Source organism: Oryza glaberrima, chromosome 2 (assembly GCF_000147395.1).
Source record: "Oryza glaberrima chromosome 2, OglaRS2, whole genome shotgun sequence".
Taxonomy (NCBI): Eukaryota; Viridiplantae; Streptophyta; class Magnoliopsida; order Poales; family Poaceae; genus Oryza; species Oryza glaberrima.
The window spans coordinates 30180604-30198532 of NC_068327.1; the positions used below are offsets into that span (position 1 = coordinate 30180604).

The following is a 17929-nucleotide window of genomic DNA, read 5'->3' on the forward strand; positions in this document are numbered from 1 at the left end:
TGGGCCTGTCGTGATGGTTGGGCCTAAATCCGAATAGGTGATCTGCATCCAGATTGACAGTCCGCCCGTTCACACTGTCAAGATATCGGCAACTCCAACAATATTGTTAGGCAAATCATCGACATGCCACCACTAGCCATGATAGTGCGACCAAACCAAAACCAATATTTTAACCTTTTTTTCCTTAGTTGCGACACACAAAAAAAAAAGTCAATGCACCTTCGCAACACCCACTGACATCGGGCTAGGATAACCCAACAATCACATTGTCAAAACAGAAGACGGTATTCTGCATTCTGCACTAACATGGTTGGCCGTCGTCATCCGGCGCCTTACTGGTCATCACCAACTCACTGCTCCTCTCAGTGTGCCACTACCGGACACACTTCAAATCCGATCGCACAAGGAGGTTGGGAGAAAAGCCCCACATGTCAGTGACACGGCCAGCCTCTCACGTCAAACCGTTGAAACCCCAAATGTACAGTCTATGAGTCACTGGCAGAAGGGCCCACGAGAACCTAACTAAACCCACCTCGCCGGCGTTAGAAAGCGTTGCGCGCCCTTTTCCTCCGCATTTCGCCTCGGGATTGCTCGACGGCGAGCGATTCCGACTTCACGCGCTCCCATGGCAGGCGGCGGCGGCGGCGGCGGCGGCAGAGCTTCCGCGCAGCGGCGGGCGGCGCTCGCGGCGCTGATCACGCTCCTCTTGCTTGCGTCCCTCGCTTTCCTCCTGTCGGCGACGGGCACCGCCTCCGCCCCGAACTCCGCGCCCTTCCGGCTGGCCGCCATTCGCCGCCACGCCGAGGACCACGCCGCCGTTCTCGCCGCTTACGCGGCCCAGGCGCGGAAACTCAGCGCGGCCTCCGCCTCCCAGACGGAGTCTTTCTTGTCTATCTCCGGGCATCTCAGCTCGCTCTCGTCCCGCATCTCCCTGTCCACCGTCGCGCTCTTGGAGAAGGAGACGCGCGGGCAAATCAAGCGCGCCCGCGCCCTGGCAGGCGCCGCCAAGGAGGCGTTCGACACGCAGTCCAAGATCCAGAAGCTCTCCGACACCGTCTTCGCCGTCGACCAGCAGCTCCTCCGCGCCCGCCGCGCGGGCCTCCTCAACTCCCGCATCGCCGCCGGCTCCACGCCCAAGTCGCTCCACTGCCTCGTCATGCGCCTCCTCGAGGCACGCCTCGCCAACGCCTCCGCCATCCCCGACGACCCGCCCGTCCCGCCCCCTCAGTTCACCGACCCGGCGCTGTACCACTACGCCATCTTCTCCGACAACGTGCTCGCCGTGTCCGTCGTGGTGGCCTCCGCGGCGCGCGCAGCCGCCGAGCCGGCGCGCCACGTCTTCCACGTGGTCACCGCGCCCATGTACCTCCCGGCCTTCCGCGTCTGGTTCGCGCGCCGGCCGCCGCCGCTCGGCACGCACGTGCAGCTCCTCGCCGTCTCGGACTTCCCGTTCCTGAACGCCTCCGCCTCCCCGGTCATCAGGCAGATCGAGGACGGCAACAGGGACGTGCCGCTGCTCGACTACCTCCGGTTCTACCTCCCGGAGATGTTCCCGGCGCTGCGGCGGGTGGTGCTCCTGGAGGACGACGTGGTGGTGCAGAGGGACCTGGCCGGGCTGTGGCGCGTCGACCTCGGCGGCAAGGTGAACGCCGCGCTGGAGACCTGCTTCGGAGGGTTCCGCCGATACGGCAAGCACATCAACTTCTCCGACCCCGCCGTGCAGGAGCGGTTCAACCCGCGCGCGTGCGCCTGGTCCTACGGCCTCAACGTGTTCGATCTCCAGGCTTGGCGCCGGGACCAATGCACCCAGCGATTCCACCAGCTCATGGAAATGGTAAGCTAGCTCACCGCGATCCCTCTCGATACGGCTGAAAATGCAATTCGCTTTCGGTTTTTTTGAGCTTGATGTTGCTCGTGTTCGTGCCATGCAGAACGAGAACGGCACGCTGTGGGATCCAGCGTCCGTTCTGCCGGCGGGGCTCATGACGTTCTACGGCAGCACGAGGCCGCTGGACAAGTCGTGGCACGTGATGGGACTCGGGTACAACCCGCACATCAGGCCGGAGGACATCAAGGGAGCCGCGGTGATACACTTCAACGGGAACATGAAGCCGTGGCTCGACGTCGCCTTCAACCAGTACAAGCATCTCTGGACCAAGTACGTCGACACCGAGATGGAGTTCCTGACATTGTGCAACTTCGGACTCTGATCTTTGCTACGATTTCAATGGTAATGATCAGATGTAGGTTCAGTCGTTTCTGCCTGCCGCTGTTGTTGCAACTTGCAAAAGCAGACGAGTTAATGGCTCTGCTCCGCTAACTGTATTGTGTTTGTCCCCCTTGTCATTTAGGCTGTCTGAACTGAAGAAATCTCTCATGTATTATGGTACTAGTAGATGATATCCCGTTCATTACCGTGGGAATTTTGATTTTTTAGGTATTACCTAAAACTTTCTAACATTACTCATATTCATACTTAGCAACCATATATGCAGAGAATAACGGAAATCAAATTAGAATAATGGTTGTGCTAAAAAAATAGAATAATGGCGTTATATTTTTACAAGACTGCACAAATTACTTCCACCCGGCGTCACCGTTCACCGCCCTGCACAGTCTTGTTGTGCACCCACTTGGCAATATATTTTTGGAAAAATTACGAATTACCCCTCTGAAATAGGGCTGTAAAAAAAACTCAAGGCTCGCCGAGTAGCTCGAGCTTGGCTCGTCCTAGGCTCGATTTGAGCTCGGCTCAAGCTCTAAACGAGCCGAACCCGAGCCTGAGCAAAAGCTCGCGAGCTTTACCGAGCCGAGCTCGAGCTTCTACCGAGTCTAGGTGAGCTTGACTGTGTATAATTTATATTACATGTTTACCTTATTAATATAATAAACTAATAGATAAATATATATTAGTATCTATTTACACAGTAAATTAGCATGTGTTAGCACAATATATTTATTTTAATCATTTTCTACTCTATTATTAGTGTGATTAGCTAGAAAATAATTATACTTATCAAGAGATTATCATTAAAATATATATTATACTACTTATAGCCGAGCTCGGTAGCCGAGCTCGAGCTCGAACTGAGCTTGCCTAAAAGCTCGAAGGTGCAATAGGCTCGGCTTGAGCTCGAGCTTGGGCAGACGAGCTCACTCGAGCTCGGCTCGTTGACAGCTATACTCTGAACTATTGAGGTCGTTCAAATTACACCCCTAAACTGCAATATCGGATATTACAAACCCTAAACTCTTAAATCCGAACGAATCACCCCCCCTAACTCAATTCGAAGTGGTTTTTGGTCTATATGGCATACATGGCAGCCTAGTCAGAAAAAAAAAGGAAAAAAAACACACTGGGGCCCAGTTGTTAGTGCATCTTCATTTCCTCTCCTTCCTGGCAGCTCAATCCCAACAGGCATGGCTCCGGTGATGTGGGCCATACGGCGGCAGGAAGAGGAGGCGATGCGGCGGGGCGCTTGCAGAGGCCAATGGCATGGAGGCGGAGGCGAGGAGGTTGGGATCCAAGACCAGCAGGCTACGTCGATTCGTGGTAGCGCAGAGGCGGCGATGGAGACGAGCTATGCGACGGGGCTCGACGTGCCGATTGCGTCAAATCCAGGCGTGTCGGAGCATGAAGCAGCACATCCTCCTTTGGCAAACGAGAAAGAGAGGAGGAAGAGTCAGAGCGGGAGGACTTTGGAGCTAGCGGTCGGGGGCGGAGCTCAAGCCTCAGGGAAACGGCCTCGAGATCGACGTTCCATAGCTTCGCCGACGTCGTCTAGGCTCGTCGGCGCCAGCCACCGCAGAGGAGCTTCGCCTCCAAGCCGCTGGCATCTACAGGCGCCCCGCCGCGTCGCCCTGTCTCCCCGCCACCGTATTTCCCCTACCATGGCCGTCTCCACCGCCGCACCTTCGCCTTCGACCGCGTCGCCCCCGCCGCCGGTCGTGCCGTCCTCGCCTCCGCCTCGATGCCGTCGGCATCTGTGCACGTTGCTGCTGCCCCTCTCGATCTTTCTCACGCTTTGTTAGCCGCGCCTAGAGGAACACAAGATTTTGGTGTCGCTGCTGCTACGTACTACCGCCGCTTGCCATCTTCGGCCTCCACCGACGGGCACCTCATCCTTGGCCTCCACCGCTGGCGCGCGGCTCGTCCTCGGCCTCCGCAACATGGCGCGCCGCTCATCCTCGGCCTCCCGCCGCTCGCCTCAGTGCGCCAGATACGGGGAGAGAGGGGAAGCGGCGAAGAGGAGGGGGGAAGAAGGGAATTAGGCTGACAAGTGGGTCCCACCATGTTTATTTGTTTTGGCTAACAAATGGGTCCCATATATTTCTTATGTTTTGATTGACTAGACTGCCAGTCTACCATGTGTCCGGTTTGTAAATTTCAGGGTTAAAAATAATCGGTATTAAAGTTCAGGGTTAAAAATCGGATGCGAGGGGGTAATTTGTAATTTTTCCAAAAACTTTAGCAATAATATGGGCAAAAATTCCTGTTGGGCCTGGGCGTTGCGCGTTCACCGTCGGAAGCCCGAAAAACTCTTGCTAAGTGGTCCATGCAGCCCACCTGTGTCAGGTATAGAAGAAAGGAATAAGTTCATCTAAGGTCCCTTAACTTGTCAACGAATCCGATTTTCGCCCTTCAACCACAAAACCAGATACAATTGGTCCCTCAACTATCAAAACCGGTGCATATTAGGTCCCTCGGCGGTTTCGATGGCGGTTTTGGCTGACGTGGCGCCTACGTGGCTAATTTTGACTCGGTCTTGATCTGACGTGGCACTGATGTGGCGCTTACGTGGCAATTCGATCCGGAAAATAATAAACCCGGTGGGATCCACATGTCAGTTTCACACACAATAATAATAATAATGGTGGGACCCACGCGGACCCCACATGTCAGTCTAATTAACCCCTCCTCTTCTGCTTCCTCTCTCTCCTCCTCCCCCTCTTCGTCTCTCTCTTGCGCTGGGTCATTCTAATTCTCCTCATCCTCATCTTCTCTATCTTCATCTCTCTCCCCTCTCCTCTCTCTCTTCTCTTCGGTTCACGGGCGGCGGGGAGAGGACGGTGTCCGGCTAGGAGAAGGGGTGCGACGCGGCGGCTGGTGGGAGGGAAACTAGCGGAGAGAAGGGAACCAGCCCGGCGGCGGAGGCAGCACCGCCGCGGCCGTGGCTGCGGACGACGTTGACGTCAACCTCGGCATCCTCGGCGGCGGGATGAACGTGTCCCGCCGACCGGCCGACACACGCGCGCATCCTCGGAGGCGGCCGTCCACGTGGGCGGGTGAGGGGGCCACCTCGCCGGCGGGAGAGGGGAGAGGCGGCCGGCTGCAAAGACAACCCCAGTGATGATGACGACCGTGCGGCGCGCGGCAGAGGCCGATCCCGTGAGCAGCAAGCTCTTCGTCCACGGCCTCGGCTGGGGCACCAGAGTCGACGACCTCCGCTCTGCGTTTATGTGCCTAATCATACAAAGGTAGAAGCAATAGCGACTAGCACTACCTGACTAGAGTATATTTTGCTTCGTCATCATCATTTGCTTGTGTTATGACGGGGTTGATGAATGAATGAATGATCATTGTTTTGGGCAAGAAAACACCGTTCCGGCCGGACTGACGAGGAACCCATATCGATCCGCTCGTCGTGGCCCATGGAAACCCAACAGGAGATGGCGGCGCTACCTTCCGCCGCCAGCGACTACTAATGGTGGGTGATGCTCGAGCACATTGACGAACTCGAGGTCGACGACGAGGACTCCAACTACAACTCCTGCTCCGCCGCTGCCGACGACACCGCTAATCCCGTGAGTCCATGACGACTTCGCTCACCTCCGACGGCCACGTCGTAAGAGTCTACTTCCGCCTCGAAGCGCCCCCGGGACGTCACACCTATGCCCCTAGCGGTCACTCTTCTCCATTTCCGCCGCCGTCGTCGTCGCCGGCCGCATCCCCTAGCGCAAGAGAGAGATGAAGAGAGGAGAGAAGGAGAGAGAGGAAGCAGAAGAGGAGGGGTGAGTTAGACTAACATGTGGGGCAGCGTGGGTTCCACCATTATTATTAATTTTTTTTGTGTGAAACTGATATGTGGGTCCCACGGGGTTTATTATTTTTCCAGGTCAAATTGCCACGTAAGCGCCACGTCATACCACGTCAGATCAAGACCGAGTCAAAATTAGCCACGCAGGCGCCACGTCAGCCAAAACCGCCATCGAAACCGCCGAGGGACCTAATATGCACCGGTTTCGATAGTTAAGGGACCTGTTGTATCTGGTTTTGCGGTTGAAGGACGAAAATCGGATTCGTTGATAAGTTAAGGGACCTTTGATGAACTTATTCCTAGAAGAAATCCGCCTCCTTGTAGCCACCGCTCCGTCGGTCAGTTGAACCAGTCTCCTCGAGCGCTCGGAGGAGCGGCAGCGGGCGCCTCTCGATCTCCCCCCTCGCGAGTCCGGAGTCCGGACGGGGAGGCGCACAACTCCAGGAATCCAGGTGCTCCCTCCGTCCCTCCCCTTCTCCTCTGGTAGGCGCCGCGCAACTGCTCCACTCGTGTAGCGTAGTCGCCTCGCTGCTAGGACCGCCGCATCGGGGCCCGGGACGGCGGAAATCAGGCACCGACGACGTGGAAAACTTCGGTGACTGGTCTGTCACAGTCTCGGGGTCGTCCCTGTTGCCGCTGAATCCGATCTTATTAGTCGTCCCCGTTGCCGCTGAATCCGATCTTATTAGTCGTCCCCGTCGCCGCTGAATCCGATTTATAATAAGAGTATAATAGATTGGGGACATCTCTCGTAAGTCCCAACGCTAATATCATCGCGACGCGCGGTCGTACGAGTGGTCGTCTCTTACTTTTTCAGGTAATAAAAAGCGCAGGCACCCCTCCCCTTATCCAGGTCCGGATTTGGGTTTCCCTCAAGTTTTTTCCGTTGTTCAATTGGATCGAATTAAACGATTTATGCCCGTACAGGGTTTGGTTTGAGTAGAATCATCTGTGGTGGTATATTGGTATTCTATATACTTTTTTTTTGATTTGGCTGTTTCGATCAGCCATGGTGAAGACGTCGGCCAACCCGAATGCCAAGGGCAAGGCCGCAGCTTCGTCCTCTGGTCTTCCGTCACCCAAGACCACGCCCAGAGGGGTGAGGCCTAAGGCGTTTAAGAAGAAGGCCAAGGCCGATCCAGAGATGCAGAAGGTGGCAGCTGCGGAAGCCGCCGCCACTGCTGAGACTGCATCGGCACCCCCTCTGAAGCCGGCTGAGGTCAGCCCGGCGGCAGCGGTGGCCAAGGAGAATGGAGGACAGAGGATGAGCAGAAAGGAAAAGACGAAGATGAAAGAGGGGGACCAGATGAAGGAGGATAAGAAGGGGAGAATAAAGGGGAAGGAAAAGAAGGATGATAAAGCGAGGGAGAGGAAGGGTGAAGCTGGGTTTATATTCATGTGCAGTGCTAAGACAAAGCCGGAGTGCTTCCAGAATGGTGTGTTTGGCTTGCCTAAGGGGAAGATCGATGTGGTGGAGAAGATCCGGCCAGGGGCAAAACTGTTCCTCTATGACTTCGACCTGAAGCTGCTCTATGGGATATACAAGGCCAAGACAAAGGGAGGGTTAGATCTTGTGCGAGGCGCGTTCCATGGAAAATTCCCTGCACAGGTAACTCTTTAGTCTGTGTGTTCCTTTCCTATGTTTTATGTTCCTTTCCTATGCTTTAGGTTCCCTGCACAGGTAACTCTTTAGACTTATTGTCAGTGCGTTCCTTTCCTATGCTTTAGGTTCCCTGCACAGGTAACTCTTTAGACTTATTGTCTGTGTGTTCCTTTCCTATGCTTTAGGGTATTGGGAGGACCTGGTCTGCTATTAGAGCAATACAACTGTCTTGATTATCCAGGCAATATAATTAAAATTTAAAACAACAAATCAGAACTAGAAACATTTCCTCAGGCTTAGGGGTGTGCAATGTCTAATAACGAATAATAATTTCAGGTCAGAACTGATTATTGATGTTTGACTCTTGTTTTGTTGTTCTGATTGGTGTTAATAATTGGAAATTTAACCCTAATGGAACGGTAAATGATTGCCAAGGTATTTTTTCTAGCATGACATTGTGGCTATTTAAATGGTCAAATAAGTTCTATGTTTTCAAAAAAAGGGACAATGATCATCGGTCATCATTAACTTAAATCCCCATTTGTACACATGTTTTTCTAACCTTTTTAACATAATTCGTTAGCCCATATGTTATTCGTTCAGATTGGTCTATCATTTTTGTAAGCAAGTGTCATGCAACTGGCACTAAAATACAAACAGCTCAGGATAAACTAGTCAACTTTTGTCATGAGTTGATTTATTCTTAATACTTGTTGACAACTTGAGAAACATGATTGCTCATTTTTATGGGGGAGTGCAACAGTTATGCCTATAAGTTAAGCTTTAACACCAGTTTGGAATATAGAATGTGGCCACATCCTATTGTTATGTTTTTGTAAGACACTAAAATTTGAGAAAATTTTGCATGTGGCAGCGGCTGTGTCATTTTCTTTTTTGCATGCCATCTTCAAAACTATATTTTTGTGCTTCCACCCAAAATAGCTTATGTTCTTATCCATGACACTGGTGACTTGTTGGATCCAGCCAACAACTAACTCTGAAAATTGGTATCTTTGTTATATGCTTATTCGACTATTCAATTCTTAAGCACTACTGGACCAACTAGGCATTGTCTACATGGAAATCATCCCACACTTGAAACATAAAAACTGCAATGACCCACAATGTTCCTAACAACGGTAGTGACAACGTGTTTTTGCCATTGCTACCCTTGTTCATGTCCATATGACCACATGGGCAGGGTCACTTGGTAGGGAACATGCAATGGGTAATGGCAAGGTTATTTGTACTAGTTTTTCTTTTCTTTTTGGTGGGGATCTACAGCTAGGTCTTACAGGAAAGAATCGACATATTGTCCACAAACAAAGTTAGGTGGCAACAGGAATGCTCTACAAGGTCGATGATGACTAACAAGCTATGAGGAGGCTAAAGGGGATAGTGCATGGTTAAGCCTAGAGAGGCCTGTGATGCTCTGGCTTTAAGGCTCAAGGTGATCGGTCAGTGATCTTGGTCTCCCATAAAGTGGTTAATGGAACATGGCTATTAGGCTGAGTTGAAGGTGATGATTGTGCTCAAACTAGCTCGGAACACGTAATGGGCGCACGCCTCGCCCTAGTGGTGAGGTTATATGCATTTGTAAATAGTTAATCTGTATAGGCGGTGGTGTCGGAGATGAGAAATTGGTGCATCATCATTAGGTAAGTAAATGCTGATGCGAGTTGAACGTGATGATTGCGCTCAAACTAGCTAGGAACACGTAATGGGCGCATGCCTTGCCCTAGTGGTGAGGTTGTTATATGCATTTGTAAATAGTTAATCTGGACAGGTGGTGGTGTCGGAGATGAGAAATTGGTGCATCATCATTAGGTAAGTAAATGCTGATGCATCAAAGGCTCAGGTTGGGAAGAAGAGAGATTTGGTTGTGCTAAATGTAGGACCACATGGGAATGTAGGGAATGTAGGGCATTTTGTTTTTTCCCCTAACTCTTTCATGCTCACCTTCTCAATCTAATTCTCTAGTGGTATAGGAGGTCCAATCTCCTTTGTTTCGACGGCACAAAAAAATTGGATTATATAATGGCATATGCAAAGATTTACAAAGTTTTAATGGCATGTGTAAAACTCTCTTAAAATTATTATTTGGCGTGCTAGCTTTTAATTTCATATACACATACATTTTATTTTCGACAAATTGTACGGTTTGATCAAATTAAAGAAAATATAGGAAGATGTAGTAAGTACTATTGAAGAACAATGCGATTTAGTTTTTTAAAAATCGTCAATAACTTACTGCCAAGCAATGATGTTGAGCCTTACCTATCCGAACTTCGAAAAATTTCGACATAACTTTCAAGTTTAGCCATTCCATTTTATTAAGTCCTTCACATATCGTAATGCCTATAATGTTGATACCTCTTGGCTCATTGATATCTCCATCTACTTTTCTTTTTCCCTCTTATCCTCGTATTTTATTATTTTACAATTATTGTTGTAGCTAGCCTTTAAAGGCATGTTTATTTTATATTTTAGTCTAAAAATGACTTAACCTAGAATTGTCTCTGCACTATTTGTGTATGGTTGTGATACATCAATCTGAACTTTGAGAACTTATTTTAATTCCTTACTAGGCATTGTTTGAAGTTCTAATTATGTTAGTTGAAGAGTAAGCGACGAAGTTTGTTTATTGAGTTAACTCATTCCCTACTTCATAATGCTAGAAAGGACTATCTTAATCGAGTTCATTTCCTACCAAACTAATCTCTCAGTTGAGTTTATTTTCTCAAAATTTGATCAAATTTCTCCTTGGGTTAAATAGAAACTAACTAGTTAATTGCCTTAGTTGTAAGTTTCAAACCTTAATTTTACCAACAATTAGTTTGGTAATTTTTCTCCAACCTTCAGGAGCATAAACTATATGTAGTATTATAACCATTTGGGCCTTTTGATTTATAATAAACATCTTAGTATGTCCATACAGTCCTAGAAAGAAACTCTTTTAATATGTTTGTAATGATATTCTTTGCAAGAAATTCCATGTAAGGAGTACGTATGGATGATACATATGAGAATCGGGGAACCAAGTTAAGTTGCACACGAACTTCGGGTTATCCTGATTCAATATAGTGGTGGTTTTTGTGTTTTACTAGAGCGCATCCATGAATATATTATTATTTTCTAAAGTGGTTGCTAAATACTATGTACCTTTTGCTTTACAATCTACATTAGAGTTCTCTATGTAATTCTACCATGAAGTTCTTCATTTCTTATATCAATCTACATCAATATAATAATATGGCCTACTAGAGTGGTAGGTCATTCTCCCTTTTTCAACTATTTGTGGGAATTACTATATTTTAGGTAATATAGAGTCTTTCTTTAACAATCATACTAATATATTTTTCATCGATGATAGACACTACTCCCTCCGTCCCAAAATATAAGCATTTTTAGTATAGTGATAAGTTAAACATTTTCAACTTACTATTAATAGCAAAAAAATAAAAAAAAAGATCAAACATGTAAAATTGATGTTACTAGATTTATCATTAAACAAACTATCATAATATGCAACTTTTTTTATTTAAAACATCTTACTTTTATAGATATTGTTGGTCAAAGTTGCATCTCGGAGACTGTGTCAGAGTCAAAAAAAATCTTATATTTTGGGACGGAGGGAGTAGATAAAATCGGATAATGTTTAAGGGTGAAACTATTGTAGTCCAACTAACTTGTGTACGTGATATAGGTCAAATTTAAGGTTGACAAAGATTGCCTTCCTCTTCCGGAGAGTAGTTTCAAGCATGCCATTAAGGAAAACTACAATTCAAAGGGAAAGTTCACCCAGGAACTCAGCCTTAAACAAGTGAGTTGTGGAGATTTTCTATGTAGTTTTAAAAGAGTGCCAAAAGAAAATTAAATTGTAAACATCAAGTTGTGTGCTGATGTCATAAGCTATGGTGCTATCTTGTAGGTTCATAGGTTGTTAGAACTATTCAAGCCTATTAGCTTGCCTCAATCATCTATTCAATATGTTAAAGAAAGGCATCGACGATTGGATGTCTCTGAGGGTCGCCTACCACACTATGTTGAAGGAAGGAGACTGCCACGACATGTCGAGGAAATGCATCATTTACGACATGTTGAAGAAAGGAGATTGCCATATGACCATGAAGAAAGAAGATTACCGTATGACCATGAAGAAAGAAGACGACCACGATATGTTGAAGATATTCGTCATCCACAATTTCTTAAAGAAAGACATGCTATAATCGACTCTCTGCATGATCCATTTCGATCTCGGCATGTGACTCATTTACCAGAGCTTCAACATGCTCCTCCCACATACTATCATCATGTTGCTCATACTTTTGACGAACGGTACCATCAACCTCAAGTTGATATCGTGTATGAACGGTGAGTGCTTTAGGCCTTGTTTGTTTCAGCTTAAGATTATTGTAATCTAGATTATTAAATCAGATTACTCTAAGCTGGATTATAATAAGCTAACATAAAATAAGCTACGAGTTGTTTGTTTCTCTGGATTATTAGAGGCGGCATCTAAGGGTAGTGGGTCTTTAGCTACTCAATAATCTGGAAAAAGCTTCTCTAGAGGAGATTATTGGATTATAGTAATCTGGCTTATATATTATAATAATCTAGCATAATAATCTACTTGTTTGTTTCAGCTTACTCCTAATAATCCAGATTATAATAATCCTAAGCTGAATCAAACAGGGCCTTAGTCATCTCTTGAATTTTCTAAGCTAAGTGCTAATTGATTTTTTGGCAAACTTGGTTAAATAAATCTCACTCATTATTGAAAACAATCTATATGATGAGTTGACTCCGCGTCCTTTCTTGTTAGCTTGAGCTTTTTGGATGAATAGGCTATATATGCAACTTAATTTGATATTAGGGCCAACACGTCTTAAAGTTATTCCAAGTACGCACAGTAAGTTACAAAGTGCAACTTACTTCTACTCCACTCAATGCATGCGTGGATCCTACATATGAGGGTGTATGTTGAAAGTATATTGGATTGCTCACCTTTCCTCATCAAATTAAGCTTTGTAGGCTAGTGCATGCAACTTATACTTGGGTCCAATCCTAGTTTTGGGTGATTCTTAATATTTCTTAATTGAATTGTGAGTAGAAATCTAAAAGTTTCTTAATATATTTTGTTCACTATGCGATTGTGCTTTGTGTTAGTTGACACAAGATGACACTATGGCAGATTTGCTATTTTAGTACTCTAGCTTTCTAGTTGGTTTATTAGCAAACTATCTAAATTTGCTCCTCACCATCTTCATGATTTGTTGGCCTCTATGCTAGAGATCTGTAAACTATATAATGATGCCAGTTATGTCTTGTAACTTGAAAAACAAGCTCAATTTCCGCACAATTACACATGGACTAGATTAAAATTTATTTGGAATGTACACTGTATTTTGTATACAACTATATTGATTAATCTACACAATTGTAATTTGGACCAACCATGGTTGAGAAAATAGATATTTCTCTTTTTCCTCGATTAATATAGTAATTTCCATGCCAACAGGAAAAATGTGGTGGCTCCTTTTAGCTTCCGCTTAGCAACATAATTGAGAAATATTTTAGGTTTTTCCAAACATTCAAATTATAATTGCGTCAGTCAAACAACTTTTTTATTACCTAAATTCGTTGACATGAGAGTGAATGGAGGTGTAAAACTAATTTGGATAATTTAGAGAGATTGTTGATGCAGTCATTGAATTTTGGGACTTTCCAGCTCGATAAAAAAGTATAGAGGCGTTGAACTAATAGTAACCGTGTAGATAGGAGATTCAATACTGCAACTCAGATTCACTTCGCAATTCACACGGAACTTTCTACCCTTGTTCTACTTGCACTCTCCACATGTTTTGAAGGCACATCAATACTTTTAGCTAACTGAAAAAACAAATTATTGCAAGTTTAGCAATCAACTAAGTAGTTTATTTTCAAGTTTCAATTCTAAGGTACCACAGGATGGCAAGTTTATGGATCTCAGTTTTCTACTGCTGGAATTCATTGTCTCAAAACCTGTCCATGTTTAATTCTAGAATTTTCAGCAATTAGCTCATTAGCTGTACAAGACAATATCTATAAAAGGAAGGAAGAATTGACTGTGGTGTATTATCTTAAGGAGGCTGAGGAAAGTTGTTGCCTAATGAGTAGGGTCTTACTATTGACATATAAGGGAGCATAGCTTTATCTGTCAGAGTGCTGATGATTGTTTTAGTGATGTGCTAGAAAATTGTGCCTTCCTGTTATAGCTAACTTTGTCGTGCTAATTTTGGCTGCTAATTTTGGCTTCTAATAGCGTTCGTTGAGTTAGTTTTCTTTGAAGTTATTTACTTATTTGTAAGTCTTTTGATCTGTTTTAAGTTTAATGAATTTGTAACCTTTTGAATTTCAGTTCTGCCCCCAGAGCTATAGTTGAGGCTACTGACAGGGAGGCCTTCCTCGCAAGAGATTACAGAGTGCCAGAAGAGATTGTCGCACGCTCGGATCATGTGGATGAGCTCTACCGTTCTTATAGACTTGCCACTCGTGCAATGGATCTCCATCAGGGTCCGTCCTATGTGACAGCTGCCTATGAGAACCCAGGACCTGCCTACAGTGAAAGCATCCATCAGATGCCTGTTTCTTCTACAAGGCCTAACGTGCCTGGTGCGCCGGTCTCCTCCCTGTATTCCTTTGCTGGTGCACCAGCATATCGATGATCACCCCAGTGGCCCAGTGCACTGAAATTGGCCCCAGACAACCTTATTGTCAGTTGGTGATGGTGTAGGTACTGGCATCCTGGTACTATACTCCTGCTCTCTTGAAAGTCAGGCTACAAGTTAATCGTACTTGTTGCTGCAGAGTATCGATTCCTTTTTATCCCAATTGTAACATAGATTCCTTTATACTGGATCATGGGTTTTATTTCATCAGATTTAATGAACAAAATAAAATGTGCGGTATTTAGCTGTCTGCCTAGTATTTAGTTTGTGTCGTGAAAGGGAATTCATTATCGTCCTGCCCTTTCATTTTTTATATGTGGTACGTCTTGTCTTAGCTAAATGATCCTGAGATCGTTCTTCAGTTGTTTGGCTCTAACCTGGTCTGCTAAAGTGGTTATGCGAAGGAATCCAGGATCCGCTCACTTCGCTTAGAAACATTCTGTTTCGATTGATTTTGCCTCCTGAAGCGTTGTCTAGCTTTTCATGTCTTGCGTAGGCAAAGAGAAACTTTAGAATCGACATGTGTTTACTGGTGTTCCAAGCCAGGTCTTGGAAAATACGAGATGGTGTGGATTGAGCTCTGTATACGTCCCTTCAAGATTAGCATCAGTAATTCATGCGCTTAGTGGCACCAGTAAATTTATTATAAACTATTTTAAAAAGTGTACAGTAATTCATGCGCTTACTGGCACCAGTAAATTTATTATAAACTATTTAAAAAAATGTACAGAACAATAAGGTTATTGGCCAGAGACGCATATGCTACCGTAAATATCCATGCACCATAGATCACACAGTCCAAATCAGAGAAGAAAAATGAAAAATGCAATCAAACCATAGATCACACAGTCCAAATCAGAGAAGAAAAATTAGCCAAGTTATGTTTAGCTGTTCTTTTCAACTCGTACGAAATTTCCTTAGATTTTTTGCACGAGAAGTAGAAACAGGCACATGTGCCCGGTTCGTCGCACGAACCCGGACCACACGCTCCCCTTTGCAACCAACGCCCGTCCCCCTCCCCTCCCCACCTTCTCCTCCCTCATCTCCTCTCCTCGTTCGGACCGACGGCGACGGCCGCCTAAATTATCCATACCTCCCCTCCGCCGTGGCCACCAGCCACCTCCACGAATCCAATTCCAACATCTCCTCCTCCTCCTCCGCCGCCGCCGGGGGGATCCGCGCTGCGCCGTGGTAAGCCCATCTCTCTCCCGGCCTTCCCGGCTCGACGTTCGTTGTGGGGGGCGTGTTTTGCGCCCGAGGATCGGTGGGTTGGCGGGGGGATGGGGATTGGGGCGTCGGACGAGCTGCTGGGCACGTTCGTGCCGATCGCCGTGTACTGGCTCTACTCGGGGCTGTACCTCGCGCTGGACGGCGTGGAGCGGCTGGACGTGTACCGGCTGCACCCCAGGGAGGAGGAGGCCGCCAAGAACGTCGTCTCCAGGGGCACCGTCGTCAGGGGCGTCCTCGTCCAGCAGGCCTTCCAGGTCGCCGTCTCGCTCACCCTCTTCGCGGTAATCCTCCTCGCCGCCGGTTATCTCTTCCAGCATGCGGGCACCCGAGTTATTGGTTGGATGAATTGTTTCATTTTTTAGCTTTGTGGTAATCTGATGCGAAACATGCAGAATCGCTTTTTTTTATTATTATTTTCCTTCAGAAGTGCAGAAGCAGAGATGCAAATACTTGGGGTGAATTTTGAAGTAAAATAGGCAAATTGTTGTACATGCGTCTTGATTAGATTGTTTTGGAGAACATTGAAGTAAAAATTGCTTCACACGCGTTTCGATTAGATTGTTTTGGCCCACCATCACCGTGTAGCACTCAATAAATCAATCTTTAAACCTCAGCATCTGTGCTAACATGCGGAGGATAGGAGCTAATCGCATCATGTATTAAGTTTTGGTCTGTAGGTGTGTTGTTTGGTAGGATAGCTTTGGTGCTACTTAAAATACATTTTTTGTATTCACTTCGTATGGAAGGAAGCTGCACATAACTAAAAGAAGAAGTCATTTGAATATAATGAGTAGGGAGCAAAGTTATGATACTTGTTTTGATTTTGCTTCTGCGTTGCTTATCAAGAAAATCTGTGCTTTGTTGCTTTCTGACTAAGTAGAAAAATATATTTATGAGATGGCAGCTGCTCTATGCTGATTGAAGTATATCAAAATGGTGTCCATGGAAAATAAACTGATATGCATGAATGTCCAGTTGTACGAATGCTTATGTGTCTTGAACCAATATTGTATCTTGACATTTCTTTTGGAGTTTACCTAATAGCTTTACTTGTATGGTTCTCAAACTGTTGAACTTCTATCGAACTGCAGGTTATTGGTGATGAAAGTGGTATTGAACAGAAGCAACCTTCTGCCCTTGTGATATTGCTGCAATTTGCCATTGCAATGTTCGTTATGGATACATGGCAGTACTTCATGCACAGATACATGCACATCAACAAGTTCCTATATAAACATATCCACTCCAAGCACCACACTCTTGTAGTCCCTTATTCCTTTGGAGCTCTTTACAACCATCCTCTTGAGGGTCTTATTTTGGACACCATTGGTGGTGCTCTCTCATTCCTTGTCTCTGGTATGACACCACGGACATCCATATTCTTTTTCTCGTTCGCAACCATCAAGACAGTGGATGATCATTGTGGTCTGTGGCTTCCTGGTAACATCCTCCATGCACTGTTCAACAACAACAGCGCTTATCATGACATTCATCATCAGCTCTATGGAAACAAGTACAACTTTTCACAACCATTTTTTGTCATGTGGGACAAGATACTTGGAACTTACATGCCTTACTCTATCGAGCACAGAAAAGGAGGAGGGTTTGAGTCACGGCCAGTTAAACTCAACATAGCAGAGCAGACCAAGACTGATTAGTGTATTCTCGGTCCACCACTCTCGGCTTTGTGGTACCCTGATCTTCTAACTACACTGTTGGTGTGAAATTATCACCTTGTTCGTATAGTGATGTTTTTCTTGTTCTCTATATTCTTCTTCTGTTACCTTTTGGGAGGGGTTCTCCTTGTACCAAGGTATAGTGAGTAAATTAGTGTACTATATCAAAGAATACTAAAGCACTAAGATCCACTTGGATCTGTTTCCTGGAGATTGGCTGCATGTATTGAGCTTACATGCATGCCAATGTTAACAAGAGAAGATGATATTTACACTGTATGCACCTATGCAGTAAGCCAGTAACTTTTGTGGTGCATTCGATCGTTCCTTTGCCGTAGTGCACAGATGCAGTGTTATCTGTGTCACTGGTTTGCCTTGAGTATTCTTTTGTACTACTAGTTTATTCACTGGCTTACAATCAGAATGCTAGATTAGTAAACTACCCAGATGAACCGCGTTGTTTTCACAGTACTGCTTCTAAGCCCTTGTTTAGTTTTCAACTTTTTTCTTCATACTTCCAACTTTTACATCACATCAAAACTTTCCTACATATAAACTTTCAACTTTTTTCTTCAAACTTTCAATTTTGGCGTGGAACTAAACACACCCTAAGTCAAGTTCGTATATACGAAATCTTTCGTGCAAGGCAGCTCACACACTTGTAATTCCACT

General features: G+C 45.9%; 3 protein-coding genes across 5 annotated transcripts; all 3 read left to right on the forward strand.

Annotated features, from left to right (window-relative positions):
* Window positions 1–573: 573 nt before the first annotated feature.
* LOC127761804 (probable galacturonosyltransferase 9) lies at window positions 574–2423 on the forward strand. Its single transcript, XM_052286137.1, has 2 exons — window positions 574–1834; window positions 1932–2423. Exons 1-2 carry the CDS (start codon window positions 626–628, stop codon window positions 2208–2210), a joined length of 1488 nt encoding a protein of 495 aa, XP_052142097.1. The 5' UTR covers window positions 574–625; the 3' UTR covers window positions 2211–2423.
* A 3938-nt stretch (window positions 2424–6361) lies between these two features.
* LOC127763207 (uncharacterized) lies at window positions 6362–14610 on the forward strand. 3 transcript variants are annotated; one of them, XM_052287846.1, is made up of 5 exons: window positions 6362–6490; window positions 7046–7647; window positions 11348–11464; window positions 11573–12015; window positions 14042–14610. In XM_052287846.1, exons 2-5 carry the CDS (start codon window positions 7048–7050, stop codon window positions 14346–14348), a joined length of 1467 nt encoding a protein of 488 aa, XP_052143806.1. In that variant the 5' UTR covers window positions 6362–6490; window positions 7046–7047; the 3' UTR covers window positions 14349–14610. The 3 variants fall into 3 exon arrangements, with proteins under 3 accessions (XP_052143806.1, XP_052143808.1, XP_052143807.1); XM_052287848.1 differs by having other exon boundaries at window positions 7057–7647; XM_052287847.1 differs by lacking the exon at window positions 6362–6490 and adding an exon at window positions 6500–6855.
* A 715-nt stretch (window positions 14611–15325) lies between these two features.
* LOC127764588 (sphinganine C4-monooxygenase 1-like) lies at window positions 15326–17536 on the forward strand. Its single transcript, XM_052289485.1, has 2 exons — window positions 15326–15862; window positions 16673–17536. The coding sequence occupies exons 1-2, from the start codon at window positions 15632–15634 to the stop codon at window positions 17237–17239; spliced, it is 798 nt and encodes a 265-aa protein (XP_052145445.1). The 5' UTR covers window positions 15326–15631; the 3' UTR covers window positions 17240–17536.
* Window positions 17537–17929: the final 393 nt, after the last annotated feature.

What these genes read in the sequence shown, in the direction of transcription:
- LOC127764588 (XM_052289485.1), top strand. Translation starts at nt 15,632, where the DNA reads ATGGGGATTGGGGCGTCGGACGAGCTGCTGGGCACGTTCGTGCCGATC. An exon ending in TCTCGCTCACCCTCTTCGCG is followed by an intron (nt 15,863 to 16,672) that starts GTAATCCTCCTC and finishes ATCGAACTGCAG; the next exon opens with GTTATTGGTGATGAAAGTGG.
- LOC127761804 (XM_052286137.1), top strand. Translation starts at nt 626, where the DNA reads ATGGCAGGCGGCGGCGGCGGCGGCGGCGGCAGAGCTTCCGCGCAGCGG. An exon ending in TCCACCAGCTCATGGAAATG is followed by an intron (nt 1,835 to 1,931) that starts GTAAGCTAGCTC and finishes CGTGCCATGCAG; the next exon opens with AACGAGAACGGCACGCTGTG.
- LOC127763207 (XM_052287846.1), top strand. Translation starts at nt 7,048, where the DNA reads ATGGTGAAGACGTCGGCCAACCCGAATGCCAAGGGCAAGGCCGCAGCT. An exon ending in ATGGAAAATTCCCTGCACAG is followed by an intron (nt 7,648 to 11,347) that starts GTAACTCTTTAG and finishes TACGTGATATAG; the next exon opens with GTCAAATTTAAGGTTGACAA. An exon ending in GTTGATATCGTGTATGAACG is followed by an intron (nt 12,016 to 14,041) that starts GTGAGTGCTTTA and finishes TTTGAATTTCAG; the next exon opens with TTCTGCCCCCAGAGCTATAG.